Raw genomic sequence first — 23275 nt, forward strand, 5'->3', positions numbered from 1 at the left:
TTTTATTTCTAGTGAGATAAAAAGATACTACAGCCCACACCTTAACAGAACTCCCCTTACACCTGATTAGAGCTACAGTTGCATTCCCACCCTTAATCTTCTTACAACTATTTGGTCTATCAGATTATGGGAAATCATTACACAGCTTCTACAATATATCATATCCATAGATGTGGAAGAACACAATTCAACTCCGGACAACTTCCCATTACACTCTGTACATCAAAGTACAAGTCAAGAGAGACTGACAGGTGCCAAGGTGGGGACAGGCTCATCCCTCCCCCTAGGAAGAGGACAGCAGTTAAGGAGTCCCATATACCCAGCCCCAACATTGGAATCTGCCCATCCCCCTCAGAGAGGAAAACCAAAACCATCGTGTAAGAAAACTTTGTTCTTGCACCCTTTAAAAAAAGGGGTGGGGAAAGAGCAAGCGGCAACCTCAACATTAGCCACAAGGCAGCACACAGAGTATTTGCTTTCAGAGAGAAGACTCTGGTTAAGAGAAAGTGAATGCTTAGGTGTAAGAGGTGAGGGCCAACTGGAGCAGGGACTTCCAACAGCTTGACCTTTCAGGGCACTGCCAGCCTTGAGGTAGCCGGCCCAACCCATTACACAAAAGGTACTGAGACAGCCCTTCCCCAGCAGGAGAAAAATGAACAAACAAGCTATGGTACATACATGATAGTAAAGAGTAACAAAAAAATTCACCAAACACTGTACCATGGATGAATCTAGAGGGCATCATGCTGAGCAGAATTAGCCAGTCACAAAGGACAAATACTACGGACAAGTACACGAATGGAATGAAACACTACTTGATTGTTGCCAGGGAAGGGAGGTAAGGGCAAAGGGTGGAAGAGTTACAAGTAAATAAATATACTGGGATCCCCCTCAAAGATACACAGGAGCAATGCATATGAGGGTTTGTATATTCAAGGCAGGATTTTTTCCTCCACTGGCAGAAACCAGAGGCCCAGAGAGGAGGGGAAGGCTGTGGTGGCAGCTGATTTACAAGCCTTTGGTCCACTCCCTGGCCTCTAACACCAGGCCAGGTCCATTCTGGGATTGGTTCTGAGCCCGGGTTCTCTTTATATCCCCCCTCATCTCATAAAGAAAGAGCTTCACAGGTACTTGGTGCCCACTTGTGCCCTTCCCAGGGCAGGTTTATTGGTGTCTCTTTCCCATCAGCTTCTGAGCCTTTGCTTTCCTTTCTTGAGAAGGCAGGTGTTTTCTGATCCTGACCCCAAGGGCAACAGCAGGCCTTGTTCTAACTATGTGCAACATCTGGATCTAGCTCTGGAGAACCAGGGGAGGTAAGAGTCAGGTCTGTGTGTGGAAGCTGGGCAGGGCCGTGGCTAACAAGAGAGATGTGTGGGCAAGCAGAGTGTACCCCAGTGCCAGGAGCTAGGGTCAGGGCGGTAAAATCTGAGATCCTGAGAGAAAAGCCCTTAGGCCAAAGAAGTATATAGAACAAGCCAGGGCCCAAGGGGACTGGGGGGGGGGAGGGAGGGAGAGACAGAGAGAGAGAGAGTGAGTGAGTATGTGTGTGTGTGTACAGACAGCCCAAGGTGGGGATCCAGACGTGTGGGGGCTTCGGTGAGTGTGTAGCTATGCTGCCCTCTTTGCAGAGACCTGCATGCCTGTGCCCCAGCCTCTGGAGGCAGAGAATCACACCTAGGGGTAGAAGGTGGGGTGAAGTTGGGAAGGAAACTCAGCTGGAAGTGGGGCCTCAGAGCCCACATCCTGTGGGAGGGGATGTCAAGGGGCCTGGCTGTCTTGTCGCAGTCCTCAGAGCTGCTGGAGTGACAGTCCTCTAGGGGCAGAGATGGTCCTCTGGAAAGAAGATAGCCCGAAGGCTTGGAGGTGGGGGCTGGTACTGTCAAATCCAGGATCAGGAGGCCTGGGTTGGACGTCGGCCCCCCTCCTCCTCCATCAGCAACAGGCGGCGCCGACCAGCCTCATAGTCGGCCTCATCCACACTGACCAGCAGGCGGACAGCCTCGCGGCCCACAGCCTCACGCAGGGCCTCAGTCAGGAAGACGCCCCGCAGGGCCTGCAGCAGGGCACCACTCAGGTAGTCACCCCAGAAGGCGTCCAGATAGGAGAGCTCCGAGAACTTGATGTCACACACCACCGAGCCCAGGTCCCTTGAGCGCAGCACTGCTGTGGCCTGTCCAAACACGTCCAGCTGCCGGGCCAGAGCCTGGGGCCTCCTTGACGCCACTCCCTGCTCCAAGGCTGGCCCATGCTCACAGTACTCAGCTCGAACCCGGAGTCGGATATCTACCGAAAAAAGAAAAACCCATCAGGGAAGAGGCTAAGGCCTGTGCAGGAGGGTTGGCACCCTTGCTCCTCAGCCTCCTCCCACTGGCCTATGGCTAGAGACTACCCCACATTCCCTTCTCAATCCCAGTCACCACAGCCAAGTTAAGATGAAAGCCTCAGCGAACTCCTAGACTTCTCACCCTCCTCACTGCACAGCCTCAAAGGCTGCTCCACTTCAGCCTCACAGCCTCCAAGCTCCTCCTCCGATCACCAAGTAGGTTCAGGCACTGCTTACCCCACACCAAACCCCACCCAGAATGCTCTTCCCCAGACCTGCTCCCTAACTGCTTTCAGGTCTTTGCTAAAATATCAGCTTCTCAAAGAACTCTATTTAAAACTTTATACCACCCCCCCCACCTTCTCCAGCATTCCCAGTTCCTCATACCCTGCTCTATTTTTCTCAATGTGCATCTCTGAACCTACTTTAGTTTATGTTGTTATCATGCTCATTATCTGTCTCCCTCAACATGGAATTCCTGAAGGAAAAGTGGTTTGGTTTGTTTTGTTCACGTATATAACCTCGTGACATAAAATAAACCAAAACCTCCCTTTGCTATGGAGTCTGTAGACTCGTAGCAACCCACCTTCCCTATGAGCTTCCACGGCTGTAAATCCTTATGAGAGAGACTGCCTATCTTTCTCCCTCAGAGCAGCTAGTGGGTTTGTACTATTGACCTTGTGGTTAACAGCACAATACGTCATGTGCTACACCACCATTGTACACACTCGTCGTGACAAATAAGTACTTTCTATATAGTTGCTGAAAGAACTAATGAACGAACAGATTTGCCTTTAGGTCACCAGTTCCACTGCCCTCCAAAGATGACTTAAGATGGGATCAACCTCATCCCACTCACCTATCTAAACAAGCCCCAGAAGATGAGGCTCCTGACTGAAATCGGGAGACTGAAATCAGGTTAGGTCTACTGAGAATCAAGTGCTCTTTCTGAAGAGGCTGCTAAGATGCTGGAATGTAAACTAAGAGCTACAAGGGCAGATGTGCCGCTGGAAGGGGAGAGAACAAAGTCGACAAATGGTCAAAGACTCCAGCCTGTGAGCCTAGATCACACCACGCCTGCATGTGCAGTTATAGCCAATTCTTCCTACCTACATCAATCTGAGTTCTATTTCTGTCCTTTGCAACCAAATATTCTGCCTATTACAACTCTGGCCACAGCTTCCAAATGAGGTGACAATTCTACTCAGGGGGTAGGACACAGGATTTCTGAGGCCACCCTGGGATGTGATCTGGGACCCATCACGTGCCCCGTAAAACTTCCGAGTGCTACCTGTGAAACAGGATGAGTAACAGTAACAGTACTGCCTCCTTACAGACAGGCTATCTGAGAGCAGCGGGGCCCTCCAGTGAAACAGCAGCAGGAGCCCCTACGCACAGAGCACAAACCACCTGACAGGCTTCACTCCACATGCCTGGCCCAGGGGAACATGACAACAACCCTGAGCAGCAGGCCCTGTCAGCATTCTCAATTAACAAATGAGGACATGGAGGGAGATGTCACTTGCTCAAGGTCAAGCAGCCAAAGTGTCCGTGCTTGACAAAGTCATTATCAGCTCCCACAGCCCAAAGACCTGGCTTCTGGGTCAGACAAATAATTACAGCCCAGGAGCCTTCAGGCACTAGATGTGAGACCTACATCATGACCTCACAGAGCCCAGGTTCACTCCTAAACCAAGACAGTTCCTGCAGTCAAGAGCTACCAGAAGGATTACAGAGGGCAACAGGAGGAAATGGCTAGCTGGTCTAATGGTAGTGGGCTATCACAAACTATTAACATTGGTGCAAATTAAGTTGGTATACAACATCCCACTGCTGAATGTGACTGGGGGAAATAAAAGAGGATACGGCTACTCTGTGTCCAGTGCCTGTGGAAGCCCAAGAATGACAGCTACCAATGACTCTGGAGCATCAAGTGTTGGAGTGTCAGGGATTCCTGGGGCAGAGGTCACCTTCAGCCCACCTGTCAGATGACTAAACCGAAGCTCAGAGATGTAAAGGGAAAAGGCCTGAACCCCTTCACCTTTCACAGACAATGCAGCAGCGTCAGCAGAATCCCCTGCTCCCCTAGAACAACAACTCAACATCACCAACTTCCTCCTCCCCACCTCAAACCCCAAACCGTTCCTTTTCCTGCCTTGAGGGGAGGCACACCCCTTCACTGAGGCCCCAGGAAGCCTGCTAGCCTTGGGCCCCAGACTCTCCATCCTGAACACCAGATGCCATTTCCTAGCCCGATTCCTAGACTCCTAGTATCAGCCCTGCCCTCCCCTGAGTGTGGGCCGGGGCGCAGGGGGCCGGGTGGAGCAGCACCTGTCCAAGGCCACACGGGCTGGGCAGCGGCAGAGGCACAGAGCCAGGTGGCGGAGTCAACAGACCTTGAGGTGAGTCCAGCTCTGCCACTCTCTAGCTGTGGGGCCTTGGGCATGTGACCTCACCTCTCTGAGCCTCAGCTTTCCCATCTGAAAAACATAAACAGATAAACAGGAGGTCCCTACTGCACCATGGGGCCATGAGATTTCATAAAAGAGGTAACTTGTAATTGGCTTGACCCAGGGCCTATGACAGAGAGAGCACCCAGAAACAGGAACTGTGGTTTCAAAACCTACTTCTCCCCCAGGGCCCCTGCTCAAGCTTTGCTTTCTTTTGCCTGGGCCCAAGCTAACCTCCTCCAATCCCTGCTATGTCCTCCCAGAGCCTACCTGCTTGCCACATGGAAATGCTCCCCATATGTGTCTTACTCAGGCAAGGTCTAGCCTGTCTACCTCCCCTGTCCAAAAAAGGCCCCATCCCCACCTGGCTGGCCCCTCTCCTCAGCACAGAACCCACAGAATTAATGATCTGCCTGTTCACCCAGAGCTTCTACCACACAGGGGACAGATGGGAGCAGACACCAGGCAGGCATCGGTGCCTCGTGGTTTCATTCAATGGCTATTTCCTGCATACTGCGCACACAGGGGTGTAACAGGGGCCTTACTTCAAGTGAGGGGTAGGGGAGAGACGTGACACCCATGGTTACAGAACACTCCCCACATACCAGGCCCCACTGAAGAACTGCCTTTCTCTAGCCCACCTGATCCTCAGAGAATTTCTGTCACCCTCTTATTACAGAAGGGAAAGACTTCAGCAAACCACAGTCCAACTTCCAATCTGGAAACAACCATGGAAAGAGAATAGGCTTCAATGAAGAAAGGGTTGGAGCATCTGAAGACACTGGTCCCTCTCAGATCTCAAATCACCAGCTTTCTATGCCTCTCCTCAGATTCCGCCCTCTGTTTTAACAGTGGTTCTCATGTAAGATGCCCTCACTACAGGCTGGCCAAGTGCCACATACTTCACGCACACTGACCCCTTTGATCCTCCCAGCTGCCTTTGGGAAGGTGATGTTTTGGCAGTAGGAGAAATGGAGGTACAGAGGTTGACTCACTTGCCCGAGGCAGCACATGCAGGAAGTGGCAACACAGGGTACCTGGCCCCAGAGCCTGGATCTTAGGCATCACTGCCTTGTTTGTTGCCTCTCACACATGATACATGTACATAAAAAAATATATACACATAAATACAAAATTCAAGATGGCCTTAGGGCCAGGGGGATAATTATAATATCCCCCCTCCTCGGCCTTAATGGATTTATAATCTAGATTTAAACTATAAAAATGGGGCATCTGATCTCCTCACCCAGTGTTTTAAAGGGTAAGGAGGATCATTATCAGCATCAACAATGCAAGGTTGCGTGCTACCTATGAAGCAAAGGTCAAACAACCTCCTCTCCCCAACCTTCTTAGCAGTTCTGACACTGGCCATCCCTCCCACAGCACTCTCTACCGCTTCTGCCTTTTCAGCAGTTCATTGTGATGACCACCTAGAACTCAGGCAATGTATTCTATGTGTTCAAAGAACACAGCTCTTGGGTTAAGACATCTTTCCATAGGCTGGCCTCTCAGTCTGGCCATGGTATTGCTCTGACAGGTGTTCTAAAACTCTAGTTTGCAAGGAAGTGCCTAGGGGCAACCTACTCCACAAATCAGGAAGTTTCCTGCCCAAAGGGGCTCAACTCTCTTTCCCCATGGGTCAGTATACCTATGACAGCCACCTTGATCCATGGGCCTGGAGGCCCACTGCTCTGCCTCATACCAGTCTCCTGGTATTGCTGTCACTGCTTCTCCTCATCTTATTCTTTCTTCAGTGTGACAGCTGTGTCTCAGTGGAGGGACCCCGGGTCAACTGACAAGCTCTGCTTGCATCTCTTCTTCTTGGTAGTAGTGAGGTCTCCCCTTCTTACATCTGACTTAGCTCATCTTAAAACTGACTGTTCCTCAAAACAACTATCTCACCCCAGTAAGAACAGCAAAATTTAACAGAGCAGCAAACAAATGCTGGCGAGGTTGTGGAGAAACTGGAAACCTTATTCACTACTGGTGGGAGTGTAAAATGGTGCAACCATTATGGAAGGCAGTATGACGCTTTCTCAAAAAGTTGGAAACAGAAATATCATTTGACCCAGCAATTCCACTACTGGGAATATACCCTAAAAAAACCATAACTGCCATCCAAGCAGACATATACACACCCATGTTTATTGAGGCTTTGTTCACACTAGCAAAGAGTTGGTTGGAAACAATCCAAGTACCCATCAACAAACGAATGGATAGAGAAGTTGTGGTATATATAGCACTGAAAAACAAAGAACTCATGAAATATTATACAAAATGGGTGGCCTTGGAGGACATTATGCTGAGTGAAATATCTTAGTCACAAAAAGACAAATACTGCATAATGCCACTATTATAAAACAGGACTGACAGACGGGTTGGGAGAAACTAAAAAAGAGGGGATAAATAATGTACATGGCATTGAAACAGACAAGGGAGAGAACTGTATAAAAGGAATATATGATTGGGTATTATTGGTGTGACAAGAGTCCAGAATAAGAGCTGCATAGTAAACTGGTCAGGGGGAGGGGGAATGCTGTGTAACAATGAAAGAACTTTTTTCTAAAGAAAAAATGAACTAGAGGGGAGGCAGGGAAGAAAATGTGCAATAGTGAATTAATGGAAATCCAAGTTCTTTATAAACTTACAATAAAATCTTGAGTAAAATAAAATAAATAAATAAAAACCACCATTCCTGTGTTAAGTTTCCATGTCTTCATATTTATGGCCCTTCCCCCACAAGGGTGCTATGTACTTTACTGGCAGTATCAGCAAGCTATCTAGTTCTCTTGGTGAGCCACAAGAATGTCTTTTGCACAGTTACACTCATTTTGTGGGAAATACAATGGCTAGAAGGGCCACTGCATTACAGAAGGGATGAGAAAGGAGTTTGCCAAGGAAATGACATTTAAAGATAAACATGAAAGAGAACTAGGAATTTTAAAGAAAAGGTAGTATTATCAAAAGAGAAAAAAGCACACAAGAAAAGTCTGGAGGTAGAACATGGACTTGAAGAATTCACAGGCCTGAGGTCTCAATGCAGTAGGAACAAGCAGATATAGAATGGCACAGGGGAGAGCAAGGACGGGCCTCTAGGGCCAGACCACACCCAGGTGGGTCCGGTCAGCCCTGGTCTCGGGCAGCCATACAGGCTCATAGTCTGGGGCCTCTGAAGGTCACATCTCCGTGTACTACTGAGACTGTTGGATAAGCACAGTCCGTGTCCCTGTGGGACAACGAGGATTAGAGGACTGAGTGCAAGTAAAGAGGTTAAGCCCTACGTCTGGCATGTAATATAATTGCCAAATGTAGCAGGAAAGACATGACCTCATGACTTGACTAAAAGACACCAGGCAACTGTGAAGCAGGAGAACGATCAGGACTGAAGCCATGGCAGCAGTTGGGCAAAGGGGTGGAGGTCTAGGATGGATGGTGGCAGAACTGGCTGGAGAGCAGGGCCGAGCACTCGCTCCTCATTAGCAGCAGTGGGGAATGCTCCTGCCCCAGGTGGGAGGACAAAGATCTACCCTGTGGTAAAGAGGAGAAGCTCTTGCCTCTACAATCATGGCCCCACACCTCATGCTCCATTCAGCTCTCTTACGGGGCAGAACGGGAGCAGAGGAAGTGGAGGAAGCATCCCAAAGGATGATGAGAAAGGTATGAGGGAGCAGAGGCTGGGTCCAGTGACTGACCACATGTGTCAGACCCTGTGCTGGATGTGGCCAGAGCCCTAGGGATGACTCTCTCAGGTCTGCTCTCTGCAAATTCAGAGGAAAGGAAGCTGGGGGATGAGGAGAAACTGTGGGTGGGGAGTCTCCAGCCCTGGGATGAGAGGGAGACTGTGTGTAGCTGGGAAGACTTCTGTTCCTGCACTGCCACCCCACCTCTGGACCTCTGTGGGAACTTCTCTCCAAGCCTCCTGTCTTATGCCAGTCTCTTCACAATGAAGCCAGTCACTGTGTCAAATGTGAAGTCCTCCTCTTGGTAAACAAGTGCCTGACTCCATGAGGAGGGGACACCACGAATGAGAGAAAAAGCAAAGCAGACACTACCTGCTCCCAGATGGAAGAAGACAGAACCAGTAATCTTGAAACAAAAAAAAAAAAAAAAAGGAAAACCACAGCTCAATCTAACCCAGACTCTAACTGTGGGGCCAATTACAACTCACAATAACCCTCAGGGGTGTTTCCCGGACCATAAATCTTCAGGGAGGAGATGACATCATCTTTCTCCCAAAGAGCAGCTGGTAGTTTCAAACTCCCCACCTTCTGGTTAGTGACCCAAAATGTAACCTGCTATGCCATGAGGACCCATTCCTCTGGATACATGTAGCAATTTTCAGAGATGACAATCCCACTACAGGATACAATCAGTTAGGCCCAGTAATTGGGAAGTTTCAAAAAACAGCTGGTTTTGAGAAGTACAAAGTGAAGCAAAGATGAGAAAGGTGAGATGGTAGAAGAATTCTACAGATTAAGACAGACTTGAGTTATGAAACGTCCAAATTATGAGACAACTTGACACAATGACAAGATATTTGTGGTAAGGAACCGTTCACTGTGCGTGTGTGTGTGTGTGAGAGAGAGAGAGAGAGAGAATGGTTTTCTTTTTAATAGCCTTTTTTTTAACTTCAGGAATTTTTTGTTTGCTTTGGTTTTTAACTGCTACACATTATATTGTATCCAGAAAAAAACCCTATAGACGAAGTAAACAGAAGCTTTGGAATTAACTCCAAAACAATATGATTCCAAAATAATGCAGTCAGGGAAACAAGATCATCCCTGAGTTAACAATTACTGAAGTAAGGACAAGGGGTCATTAACAGTAGTCTGTCAAGATACTTCACGGTATTTCCAGCAGTAAAAGTTTGGAAAAAAGTAAAGCTGATTATACTGTTCAAACCACCTCATTCGTTGCTTTCCATCACTTAAAAAAAAAGGCTGCTGGGTGTCCCAGACACCTGAGACAAGCCTGTTGGATGTGGCTCTGGTTGCTGATCTCACCCTTACGTCGTGTGAGTGACCCCCACCCCCACCCCACTGGCTCCTCTACAGGACTGAATGACCCGGGACTACCACTGGCCCAACCCACCCCAGGCCTTTGTTCTCCAGCCATCCACATCTACCTGAGACAGGACAGGGTAGGAACTCTGATGGACAAGTAGATAAGGAGCTCTGAAGGACCAGGAGGTAAGCCAATCCAAAGACAGGCAGTTCGAATCTACCAGCTACTCGACAGGACTAAAATGGGTTATCTCCTCCTGTGTGAATTAGTCTCTGAAAACCAGGTGGAGGGTCAGATGTGAGTCAGTTCCCATTCGATGGTAATGATCATTTCCCTGAGAAGCCTTCTTAGATCACCCCACATAAAAAACGGGAATAAAGCTCCCTTTTCCATCACTCTCTACCCTTTCCTCGGCTTTTTCTTCAGAGTTGACTTTTGAACTACACCTCCCTCTTTTCCTTCAAGAGAACACACATGAAGGAAAGGGCCTCTATCCCTCACCTGTGGTTGACGCTCCATGAATACAGATGGAACAAACAAAACAAACGCAGTCTGCAGAAGACAACTCTCAGCCCGGCCCTGCCTTTCCTCACTTCAGACTAGCAGCTTCCTTTTCCTCAGCCTATTTCCTCCTTTAGACAACAGTAGGTTGTCACCTCTACCTCACGGTCATCTTTCACAGTAAAGGTCAGGTGTGGAACACACTCAGCACAGTACCCACTGGATGACCCTGAGGAGGAGGTAGAAACGCAGTCTCTATGTCCAAGCCTGGAAGTCCTTGACTTCCCTTCCCTTCCTGTGACACACCTGTCAGGTGAGGTGGGGCAAGAGAATCGTAGGATACTTAAGAATCAAGTCAGGTAGGGAACAAGTGCACCTCACTGGAAGTGAGTCATCCGCATTTGTCAAAGGGGAAAACTGAGGTCCAAACGAGAAAACCTCACTCCAGCCCATCCTGCCTGAACAGTCAGACCTGCTCCCCTGACCTTCCCCTACACCAGCCAACCAGATCCCAGGAAGCACCGCCCCACCACAGCTACAGTCTGGCCTTCAGGAATGAAGCCTGAAGTCTCAGCCAACTGACACCCTGCTTGAGCCCTCCCTCAGACAGCGACCCCCTTCATCCCACCAGGCTGGTGCAGATAATTACTGTCTGAATTCATGGAATGTCACAATCAGCCAGCCACCGAGGAACTAAGTACACGAGTCTCTTCCTCACGCCAGCACCCGACATGGCACAGGTCCACAAAACGGTGTGGCAATGGAAGGAGGCAGGTGTGCTTGCCCTGCAGATGGTCAGACTCCTCTGGAGGGACCCGTGAAGGCCACAGCCTAGATCTTTCTGGCCTTACTTTTCATACACACCCTGGCATCCCACCAGCAACTCTTTGATCTTGACCCCCAGCTTCCATGTAGGCCCCACCTGTGCATATACCATCTCAACCTGCCTTCCACATCCCCTCAGGAGATCCATACTCTCCTTCACACTCTTTTGTCTCAGTCCTCCTGGGATGTTTCCCCAGGTCTGACAGGACCCACAATTCTCTGTCCACTTCCTCGGCCTCATTTTCTTTTCTCATTCCTGGTACCACACAACACACTGACTCCTCTGTGGGTGATCTGTCTCCCAAGCACAATGCAAACTCTTTATGTTCAGACCTTTTCCCTCCCTGGTCCAATTCTGTGTCATCAAAGTCTGACCCAGCACCTGGAACTGGATGTTGCTAGTAATAAAACCCAGGTAAATGAACAAAATAATGAACCCTTTCCCCAGCTCCCTATCATGCAGGAATGCAGTTCAAGTGTCTCCCGGTATTCAGAGCTGTTACCTGCCTCTTCCCATCCTGCCCCCACTCACAGGCTTCCTGAGCACACTCACTGTCTATACTCTGCGTGTGTAGTTCCCTCAGCCAGGGATGCCCTGCCCCATGTCCTCCTCGAGACTGTGGCTCAGGAGGCACCTCTGCAGGGAATGTGGGGCAGGCCAGAGTCCTCCCCTACACACCTGGCAAAGTGCCACACTCACACTTCACAGTGCCTGTGGTCACACTGGCCCAGCTGCAACCTCCCTTATCTGTCTTCCTGCAGCCTTGGGTGGCAGATGTGACCTGCATCCCTAGGCTTGCTCAACACAGAACAGGCAGCACCAACAATATGTGAGAGGAGTGGGGGATGGAGGGAGACCAGAGTGAGGAGGCGGTCCACACATACCTGCACCTAACTCACAAAACTGTGTGGAATTTCTTCAAGGCATGGTCTGAATTCCCCCACAACACTCATTTCCATCCATCCGTCTGCTCAGCCCCACATCCAAAAGAGTTATTTCCTTAGACCATGCCCTTCTCAGGGAGCTCTGGTGGTTCAAGAGTAAGGAGTCTCCCTGCCAGCCCAAAGGCATGCAGTTTGAGTCTACCAGCTGCTCCCTGGAACAAAGATGGGCAATCTCTTCTCCTGCAATTACAGCCTCTGAAAACCCAGTTTATCACCTATGAGTCAGTTCTAACTCCATGGTACACACCACCATCACCCATTCTCATCCTCTGTGGTGCAACTACCAAGGGCCAGGGCTCTGTACTCTCCTTCCTACTGGGACTAAGCAGCTCAATCAATTCCCCCTCCACGTAATTTAACTTACCTAACACATCTAGCAGAGTAGGCACTGGGCATGTCTGTAAGCACTACACCAATCTTAATCACTCATTGTTGTTACTGTGTACCTCTGAGCTGAAATCAACCCATAGCTGACCCTCCAGTGGGTTTTCAGAGGCAGTACATTGCACAGGAGACTACCCATCTTTCTCCCATGAAGAAGCTAGATTCCAACTATATACCTTAGCTGGCTTTTTATGGTTCCAGAGTCACTCTAATCACCAAGGTCAGAGCCTATCACTCCTCTACTAGGTAGAGCCTCCTGGCACACCTGAGATAAAATCCAAACTCCCATACATGTCCCACATCTGCCCAGGCCAGAGTGTATTATCTTCCTATACCATGGCCCACCAGTCACACTGGTCTGTGTTCTTCCTTTATTTAATCCCAATGTCCCGTTCTTGATCACTCCCTTTTAAGGACCCCTTAGTTCAAGCACCACCCGCCCCCGCCCCCCCCCATCACCCTGTTTGATGTCCTTCATATCACTCAGCATGTTCATAAGTTATCTGAGAATCTTGTTACCCAACTACAGAGCTAGGTCCACGAGAACAGAAACCTCACCTGTGCTCACTACTGCTGTCCTGAGACCACCACTACTTATGAAGCACATGGTCCCTGCTGGGCACCATGCCAACAGTTCTATGTTAATTTTATTTTACAAGTACCTGGTTAAGAGGTACTGCTATCTGCCTCATTCTACAGATGTGAAGGCACAGAGGGGTTCAGTCACTCAGCCAACGTCAGAGAACTTTAAGTCAGGAGGTAACCAGAAAGACTGGTCCCAGTCTTTTTCTTACCTCTGTAACACTCTACCATTGCAGAAGAGATGAGTGATGATTCCTACAGTGTTTGTTGAATAAAGAAATTAAATTGGAGGCAAGGGGCTGTCAGAGAAAGCTTCATAGAGGAGGTGGTAAGTAATGTGATCCTTCAACTGCAGACAGGATATGGACCAGTAAGATGGTGACAGAAAAGGTAGGGATGTTGATGCATCAGGTAGGTGAGCAGAAGCTGCTGCTTGACCTCTATATGTGTCACCTCAGACGAACACTGTTCTTTCCCACTCCGACCTCAAAGTCTGCCCTGGGTACGAGGCACTAACTGCTCAAGAGCTATAGACACTTACCACAGGTCACTTTGCCTTCCGAGGTGGCTCTGGCCGGCTCCTGCTGCTCCTGGGGGACAGCTGATGGCCCTCTGCGCCGCCGCCTGGCACCACCACTGGGCCGGCCCCGACTCCTCCGCTGCCGCTTGGTTGGTGGGGAGCCTGAGGAGAGGAAGATGTGACAAGTGAAGGACCAGGTGAAAGGTTCAACCCCAAAGTGGGCACGTGGGGAAAAAGTGCAAGGCTGAGCATCATGCTTTGAGACATTAAGTGAGGCCCTCATGTGGTGGGCCTTAGTGGGCCTATTTATGAAGAGTGCAATCCATCATCACCAAAACAGGAAGAGGAGCACACTCACCCCATCTGTGGCCCATCACCAGGTTTGAGCCTAGAGAAATCACTGCACACTCATACCAAGAACCAATAGCCACTGAGGGAGAATTTATAACCATAAAAACAACATAAACATCTTAGGAGAGATCTGTATGACAGAGTGATTTCCAGAATGGTCTAGTGCAAAGAAACTGTCTGCTATATTCTCCACAACAAAGAAAGGTAAACAAAGGCATACAAGTACATTCCTTTCTCTTTGCAGCATGTAACACCAGAAAAATAGATTAGAAATGGGGGGAGGGGCAATGAAAAATGGAAACACTCCTAAAAATACTTTGTCACAGAACTTAATCTTGACTTGAGTCCTGTAACTATGGAATACTTAAAAAAGAACCCACAAAACATAAACTGAAACTTACTAACTGGATATAGTTACATGAAAAAAAGAATTCTTTCAAGTAACTTAGAAACATTATACATTCTCAGTGAGATACAGTCTGAGAAGAAATATATCCTACCTTTAACTCAATCAATGGTGACGCTACATCATCATTATTATTACTACTACTGCAAAATAAAGCAAACAAACAAAAATAAATAAAGCAAACAAGACCATTCTCTTCCATGTGAAAAAAGTCTCTACAATGTTAATTTTTACTTGAAAACATGAATAGAAAGTCTTATAGCCCTAGGCATCCACATCTTGGGCTAAAAATCTTAGCCTCTCGAAGAAACAGGGTCCCTGAGAAACAGTTGATTCTAGCACTGGGAAAGGGTGAGTGGAAGGTAAGTCAGGACCTCCTGCAGTGCTGAAAAGCAAGAAATGACAGAACACAAAAATAGGCAACTAGAACATAAGAGTGACTAATAAACCACAGCATCGACAACAATGAAAACATCTGAGTTCACAGTGATGCTCCAAAGGGAAGAAAATAGAATTCTTCTTGAAAGAATTCTAGTTTATAAAGGTAGAATAAAAATGTTAAAAAATTAAGGGAGTTCTGGTGGCCTTGTGGCAAGAAGCTGCACTGCAGCCCCAGAGGTACACAGTTTGAATCCACCAGATGCTCTGCTGGAGAAGGAGGGGCAATCTCCTCCTGTACCAGTCAGATCTGATTTGACGGTACACACACAAGAAATAATAAAAAATTAAAAGGTTAAAAATTAGAAGTCAGCATTCTGCAAACAGTCTGCCAAGTGCTACATCGATCAGCAAGGAATGTTAAATCCAGGGGACTATTTGCTGGGAAACAGGATGGCCAAAGAAGCAACACGTATTTTTTACACTATTTGTAAAGAGAATGTTTCTTTAAAAGAATATGGCAAACACTACCCTAATCAAGTGATCAAACTTTCCCATGTCCAGTAGAAAAAGCAGACTTTACACACTCCTAATGTGTTCCTATATACCTCATGTGTACCATTCCTGTCAAAATGTCTAAACTGGGTGTGATAAAGCCTCTAGACCCACAAACTGCAAATCCAGAAGAACTGGGACATTCTAAAAAACTGGATGGCTGGGTCAATAAATCACGGGCAGGGGTGAAGGGAGGAACTGAGTTTCAATTCCATGCAAAAGAGATTAAAAAGTTAATCAAACACAAACTAGGGCAAAGTTCAGATATGCTGTTCATTGAGTCACTGAGTCTTATAGCTGTTTTGAGTTGTAGTCAATAGACTCGATGACATCTAACAATTAACAACAAAAATAATAACAATATTAACGGTGAATGGATCCTGTAAATAGCGACACTCTTGGGGGATGTGAAGAGAGATCATTAACATATCAGAAAATCAGCACTTTATTCCTTGGGTACAACCAACATCTCATGACAGTATATCAGAATTTGAGTCATATCTGCCATTTAGAAATAAAGTATCCTAATGTACTCTACTTTCAAAGAAAGTAATCAATGGCAAAAAACTGTGTGTGTGTGTATACACACACACACACACACGCAAGTGAAAACAAGTGGTACAATATTAAAAATTAATGAAATCAAAGAAATAAGTTCACTGTCCTAAATCTTCAATTTCTCCATGTCTGAAATTTTACATTAAAAAACATAAAAGAGAAATTAGATAAATAAATTGGGTACCACAACTAAAAACACAAGACAAAACAATCCTAACTCGGATAAATCACTGAAACGTGCTGAGCAAAGACATCTGGGACCTAATGATACCCACAAAGTGCCACTCAGATGACGTATAAAACCACATGAACAATGTTACATGTTGTTTTCTAAACATATGCTTCTGTAGCAATAATATAAACACTGTGGGTGCACACACAGGTCAAAAATGAGGCTGGACAACTCTTCTGGTTCTTTCTCTGATGGACCAGGATGGGTATAAATGGAGGGAGGCTCAAAAGAAGAGGCGTTGCCCTAATGCCCTCCCCACTGAGCTTATACCTGTATCCCACTGGTCCTGCTGAGAATCTGAAGGACTGTTTGACTGGCGGCGGCGACGGTGGCGGCAGCTGCTACCCTCTGCCCTCTTTGAAGAGTTGGAGGTGCCATAGCTGTATCGTTCTGGAGACACTAAGAGGACAGAGTAGAAGGGTTCAATCTCCTCCCTTTCTCACCCCAGCCCCAAGAACCCCACTAGACATGATGCGTCAAAGCCCACCCAACCACTTCCTCTCAAATACCTCCTGCCCAATTCTCAGTCAGATATCTCCTGAGAGAGAGACTTTATCGCTTCTGGAGGCTCCCAACCCACCTCTAGTGGCCTGAAGCATCAGGGTTGGGATCCCTGTGATGGCTCCTCATCAACTGCTGTCTGTATCTGAGGCCCCAGAAAGTAAACAAAGCTAAACCTTCTCTTCTTCTGGGCCTGACGCCGACACACTGCTGCAATAACAGTGGAAGTCTTTTCTCTAATGCTACCCTTTTTTTATTTCTCCATATCCCACTCACATGCCCCTCTCCAAACTGGCACCACAAATAATCTGCCAAAGGCCAGCATCTCATCAGACCGATGCAAGCATCCTGGAGCCCAAACTTTTCCTCCTCACAGTCCCAGGACTACTATCTCTCAGGAGTGCTCCCCTCCCAGGAGTTAAGTGTGTGAACTCTGGAGACCTGCCAGGCTGGGTGTGAATTCTGGCTCCATACTTCCTAGCTATGTTATCTGCAAAGCCCTGAGTTATGCGGTTTCTTGCCTTCCTCCCTGCCCTAGCCTTGGTCCACTCTGCTCCAGCCACACTGGCCCCCTGGAATGGCCACAAGCCCTGAGAGCTTGCCTTTTCCTCTCCCTAGAAAGTTCTCCCCTTAGATCTCTGGAGAGCCAACAACCATCTCAGTACAAATGTCACCTTTCCAAAAAGGTCCTCACTGGTTACCAAGTCTAAGGTGGCCTACCTCACAGGAATAAACTCCTAGCCCTCTCCCTTCTATTACTCAGTTTTAATCTTTTTATGTGGTTGTTTACCATCTAGTCCATTCTGACTCATGGTGAACCCAAGCAGAACGGCACTATTTGATTTTCAAGTCTGTGACCCTTCCAAAAAAGACTGACTGCCTGGTCCAACTTCCCTGGCTCCTCTGGGCGGTCTGAACCACTAACCTCTTGGTAACCTTATCTAAAAACATGCTACTTCTCCATTTTATTCCTCTACTACATGTAAACTTAAGGAAGCTCTGGTGGTCCAGCTGCTTGGCTGCAGAAAGAAGAACAATCTCCTCCCAAAATTACCACTGAAAACCAGCCAAAAGGTCAGCTACGGGTGGATTCCGACTCCACAAAACAGAACAACATATGTAAACATAAGGAAACGCCTCATCAACTGCTCCCACTGTAGTCTCAGTGCCTGCACATTCTTACAGGTGGGCAAATATCTTAACTTCACTGAATCCGTTACTTGCCCTGTTGAATCTGGACTTCAATAGGACTTCTTCATAGGATTACTGGGAGTTTACGACAATTCTGTGAAAGGCACTGAGTCTGGAAAGAAACATGCCCTCTGTAAACAATGGCAAGCATTACTGATGTGGTCAGCCAAATTCCCACAGGCTCGCCTCTTCCAAAAATACCTCTCTGGGAGAAGAAAGTGGGATGAGAGACCGTCCACAATGGGACACCAAGGGAACCCCGGGGGCGGGAGGAGGCAGAAGCCGGCAGGCCCCAGCCACCCTGAGGCTCAAGCATACCTGGCCGGCGCCTCTTGCGCGCCAGGTGCGGCAGCAGGTCGTGGCGGGCCAGCACGCGCAGCAGCTGCCGGAGGAGCCGCAGGTTGCTCTCGTCGCACTGGCCCCGGCGCTCCAGCTCCAGCAGCAGCTCCAGGCCGCTGCGCGCGGGGGCCAGGCCGCCGGCGGCGCCCGGAGCCTCGTCTAGCAGGAAGGCCAGAAGCTCCAGCTCGCACTCGGTCAGCTGTCCACCCACCACCTCGAACATGCGGTGCAGGGACAGCATCCCGTAGTAGTCCAGACACTCGTCCTCTTCCCAGCTCGGGGCCGGGGTCGGCCCGGCCAGCGCCATGCCCGGGGGAGGGGGCGGGAACGAGAGGGGAGCCCCGACCTGGAACCCACGCGGAGGGGAGGGGACGGCGGTCAGCGGGGCCTGGTCCCCCAGCCCCGGGCCCGGCGAGCGTCCCCGGGCTCGCCCCGCCCGACAAGGCCGCCCCCACGCTCTCCACCGTCTCAGCTCCCCCGCCCCGGGCAGAGAATGGTATCGCCCGAGGTCCCTGGTAACAGGTCCAAACGCCGACCCCACTCGCCCCGCGGGACCAACGACAGCCTGTCCCTGCGAGGTTCGTTCTTGACCAGCCTTCGGAACCGACCCAACGCCTGGGTCCGGGCACGCCCCGAGACCTGCTGGGGCATCCTGCCAACTGCCCTTTGCCTCCGGGTAGAACTGGCCGGATGTGACCCTAGGCTTTGTCCCCTGGCACCGTCCCCTCGTGCCCCAGAGCTCAAGTGCTGCCGTCCAAAAGGAACCCTCTGCCCCTCCAAGCGGGGACGACCGAGCAGCCCTTCGCTCCGCACACTTGGTACGGCCCGAGCCCGACCCTTTCGCCCTGGACGCACCTTGAGGCCCAGGTGGTTCCTTCTGTTGGCCACTGGTCACCCTTGGGCTTCTCTGGGCCCTCACCAGACACCAGCGTCCAGCGACTCCTGGGCGACGGCCGCAGCCACTTGTTTTGGATCTTTCTGGCACCTTCTCTAGTATTACGCCTGCGTCACCTCGCCCCTCCTCCTTCCCCAACTCGCGCAGGTGCGACCGCCACGCCCCTTCAGCGCACGCGCAGAGAGAAGCCACCAAGCCCCGTCCCTACCCCGCCCCTCCCCAACCGAAGAGGCGCGGCCTTCCCGTGCTGCGCCTGCGCATAGCGAAGGCAGCGCCGCAACCGACTGGATTTGACACCCGGCTGCAAAAATGCTAAGTGCCTGCCGATCATTTTAACTACTGGTTCCTTGTCTCTCCACATAACGACCTGTTGAGAATACACATCTCCTGGATTACAGTCCCCTCTTGATCACGTCTACTTTCACATTACCCTTTACCTCAACTGTCACTTGCAGAGGACAAAAATCTTAATTCCAGTAATGCCCTATGGTTGGGACACCCTTCTCTGTTAGATTATATCTAATACTAATGACAATTCAAGGAGCTCTGATAGCTTAGTGGTAAGGATTGTGCTGTCAACAGAAAGGAACATGGTTCGAATCCACTAGCTGCTCAAGGAGAGTTCAGCTTTCTCAGGGAGAAAGTTGGGCAGTCTCCTGTGCGATTTATAGCCTCTGAAAATCTGCTGGAGGGTAAACTATGAGTCAGTCTTTACTCAGTGATATATAACTATAACAATAGCAAACAGAACATACATGTCACCCGTGTGTCTTCTCATGATTACTATTGGGACCTCCTCCTGGAACTTCTACCATTCTTTTCCTTGATCAACACCAGGACACTCTTATCTCATGTTACGATTATCGCAAAGGCACCCTACATGGCGTCTGTCACAACCCCCCATTCCGATCTCCATCCTCCAGGATTACTCACTCACCTAGATGCCCACACCCTAACCTGCATCTAAGAATCAAACTCTAGCAAGAGCAAATTCCTTTTTGGGGGAGCCACTGCTGCCATCAAGTCTCTAGTGTCTCCCCTGCAGCGGAGCTTTAGGTGTGGCGCTCATGCTGCAGGTGACTCAAAGTCATCTTGTCTTACACCAAGTTTCCTCTTCGGACAATTCCCACTGACTGGAGTCATCAAACCATGACAGAGACCTGGATCCTCGTACTGACTCTATCTTGGTTGCAGCAGTAAGCTTGGCAAGGTCCCTACCCCTTTCTTAGCTTCAGTTTCCTCAGATGTAAAACAGAAGAATGGCAATGATCACATACTGGACACACAATGGGTATTCAATACGCAAGCACTATTAAATCGACCAGAAAGCAATTTTACAAATTGAGGATGATGATGTCCATATTGGATAGGTAATACTAACGTTCTATCAGACCCCGTGTTGAGTATTGGTACGTGTGAGACCTCATTCTCTCCGCAGTTGAGTCCATTTCACTGATAAGGAAAGTTGAGGCCTACGTGAGTTGGTTCAAAAACTCTGCTCTCATAAAATTTAAGTCTCTCCAGCTGTGAAACGACATATCCATCAAGGTCCCCCGCAGCCCACTTGACTATATACACCACAGCAACCCAAACTTGTCTACTTCTGTCTGTTTAACTTTCCAGACTTGACAGGACAGCAAGGAGCGGCTGGAGAGAACTACGCAGACGCAGGTTCTCTCCTGAAACCCCGCCCTTCGGGGGCCGACTTGCCTGCGTGGAGGAACTTACCGAACCACGCCTGAGCGTCAGCACGCAGGCGCATGTGTGCGTGCACTCCGCTGCCGGTTCTGATTGGTCACCACGATTAAGGGCGCCGCCCAATGGGAGGTGTAGATAGTGAGGGGTCGCACACGCCTGGGGTAGAGGGTCTGTGTGAAGAACGGCGCGTTTTGCCATTGGTAAGGAGGACTCGGCAGGACGTCGGACGCCTAAGGTGAGCCGAGGGAACTCGAAGGCGGCTTCAGGGAAGGAAGAACCTTTGGGCCTGAGCTCGGGCGGGCGCGGCTCGGGTTGGAAGGTGAGCGCGCCTTGCTTCGTGCTCTGAGCATTGGTTGTGTGTGGTAGCAGGAAACTACGTTTGCGTTCCGGCCCCCATCGCCTGCTGGGAGTTCTCGGTCTGGGGTGCCTGAGAAGGGAGATAAGGCTCGTAGGAGAAGAGTGTGTTGCGGGAAAGTTTAACTTCCAAGCTCCAGATGGATTCTTTGCTGGGAAAATTACTGTGTGACAAGCTTACATGCCCAACTCCCCCACCCCCACCTGGTAGTCAGTCCAAGTTTGGGGGTGGAAGGGAATGTAAACGAAGAAGTTATAAATTTCTGGGACCACCTTCTAGAGGGGACATATATCAGAGGCTTATATTGTGCAAGCCCCGCTGGGCCTGACCCTTGAGTTCCCTAATCAGGACTTGAAACAAGAGGTTGGCTCCTTCAGGAAGATCCCTTGTTGAATGGTGTGTGGACAGTGGCAACTCGCCAATTCCTGACAGCTGGAATATTGCGAATCAGGAAATTTTGACTCCTGGGTTTTGAGTCAATCATTTACTCAGGGAGGATTTATTGGACACGAGCTGGAAGCAGAGCCTCTTCTGATTGTGGCAATTCACATTCTAATAGAAGATTTAGGTCTGGTAGAGGAAGTGGAACATGCACAGGGACTGTTAAACTAATTAAACTTCCAGGTATTTGCAGGACATTTACTGGAGGGTCATCATTTGGTCAGTAAGTATTCAGAGTACTGAAGAGCAACATCAGGCTGGAGACCTAAGGTGCACCTGATACGGGTCTTTGCAATTACGTGCTATGCATCGGAGAGTTGGACAGTAAATAGGGATGACAGAAGGAGAATTGATGCCTTTGAGCTGTGGTGCTGGAAGAGTGTTGAATATACCATGGACTGCTAGGAGAACAAACAGGTTTGTCCTGGAGAGGGTGAAGCCAGAATGCTCCTTGGAGTCAAGGATTCTGAAGCTTTATCTGACATACTTTGTGCATGTTGCAAGGAGGGACTGGTTCTTAGAGCAGGACATCATGTTTGGGAGAGTGGAGGGACGGCGCAGGAGAGGAAGACCCTCGATGAGATGGATGGATTTTGTGAGTGGAGTGTGGGAATGAGTGTGTTTGAGATGGTGAGGTTGGCACAGGATAGAACAGCATTTAGGGCTCTTATACATAGGGTCGCTATGAGTCCCAAGCGACTCAACAGAACATAACAACAACAACAAGTATTCGATCAGTGAGTGCCTTTTGTGTGCTAGGCATTGTTCCTTTCACTCGAAATATATCAGTGAAGAACAGACTAAAATCCTGACTTCTGGGAACTTAATATGAGCAACTCTTATGTGCAAAGTTATAAATGACTCCACCTGCTCTCTGGCACTAATAGTGAAGAAAGTAGGGGTTGGATTCAGAAGATAAGCTCCCAGACCAGGAAGAGGGGGAAGCATTTGCCAAAGAGATTCTCAATTCCTCCTGTGTCAAGCTCCTCTCTGTAAAAGGAGAAGGTACACAGAGAGGAAAGCTGAGAGGTAACGATCACATCCCTACCCCTGGAGAAGCAAAGATGATGAGACTTCATCTCACATACTTTGGCCATGTTAAGAGGTGGGGCCTCACCCTTCAGCAGGATATCATGCTTGAAAAGTAGGATCAGCTAAAAACAGATCCTCAACGCCATAGATCAACATAGTGACTGCAACAGTGGGTATAAACATGGTAGAGATTGCGAGGATGGTGTAAGATCGAGCAGGATTTTGATCTATTATTGTTCATGGGGTTGCTATGGGTTAGAGCTATTTTGACAGTGCCTGACAGTAGTTATTGGTTATGTTGATCACATAGAGCCTTACAATGAATTGGACCAACCATGCTGCCAACTGTCCACGGAGGAATACAAACATACTCTATCCAAACTCCATGTAATTAGTCATAATAGAGATGGCACAGGATGCCAAAGGAATCCCAAGGAAAAAGAAGTGAGTGCCCATGCCTCTGAGAATATAGAGCTGTAATTAGAGGAGACTTCCTAAAAGAGATACTGGGTAGGAGTTTGGTACAAAAAGAAAAGAGAACTTTACTAGCAAAGGGATTATCCTTATTAGAGACCTGTTGTTATGTGCCATCCAGTTGGAACTAACCCATAGCTAACCCTTCCCTGGGTCTTCATAGGCTATAAGTCACAAAGGAGGAGATAGCCCATTTTTCTCCCGTGGAACAGCAGATGGATTCAGACTGCCTGCCTTTGGGTTGGCAGTGCAACTCCTTACCCATTAGGCCACCAGAGCTTCCTCATTAAAGACCTAGAGTTTCAAAATATTTCTGAGGAGCTGCAGGTAGCCTT

At 48.9% G+C, this 23275-nt stretch overlaps 1 protein-coding gene across 1 annotated transcript; it reads right to left on the reverse strand.

Moving 5' to 3' along the window:
* Nucleotides 1–1891: 1891 nt before the first annotated feature.
* On the reverse strand, nt 1892–18352 carry DEDD2 (death effector domain containing 2). The gene is made up of 4 exons (XM_006900935.1): nt 18025–18352; nt 16285–16413; nt 13556–13696; nt 1892–2283 (listed from the first exon to the last, which is right to left on the reverse strand). The coding sequence occupies exons 1-4, from the start codon at nt 18350–18352 to the stop codon at nt 1892–1894; spliced, it is 990 nt and encodes a 329-aa protein (XP_006900997.1).
* Nucleotides 18353–23275: the final 4923 nt, after the last annotated feature.

Source organism: Elephantulus edwardii, unplaced genomic scaffold, assembly GCF_000299155.1.
Source record: "Elephantulus edwardii isolate Elephantulus edwardi_28Jun2011 unplaced genomic scaffold, EleEdw1.0 scaffold00302, whole genome shotgun sequence".
In the NCBI taxonomy this organism is placed as follows: Eukaryota; Metazoa; Chordata; class Mammalia; order Macroscelidea; family Macroscelididae; genus Elephantulus; species Elephantulus edwardii.

What these genes read in the sequence shown, in the direction of transcription:
- DEDD2 (XM_006900935.1), bottom strand. Translation starts at nt 18,352, where the DNA reads ATGGCGCTGGCCGGGCCGACCCCGGCCCCGAGCTGGGAAGAGGACGAG. An exon ending in GCGCAAGAGGCGCCGGCCAG is followed by an intron (nt 16,414 to 18,024) that starts GTATGCTTGAGC and finishes CTGTCCTCTTAG; the next exon opens with TGTCTCCAGAACGATACAGC. An exon ending in GCAGGACCAGTGGGATACAG is followed by an intron (nt 13,697 to 16,284) that starts GTATAAGCTCAG and finishes TCCTCTCCTCAG; the next exon opens with GCTCCCCACCAACCAAGCGG.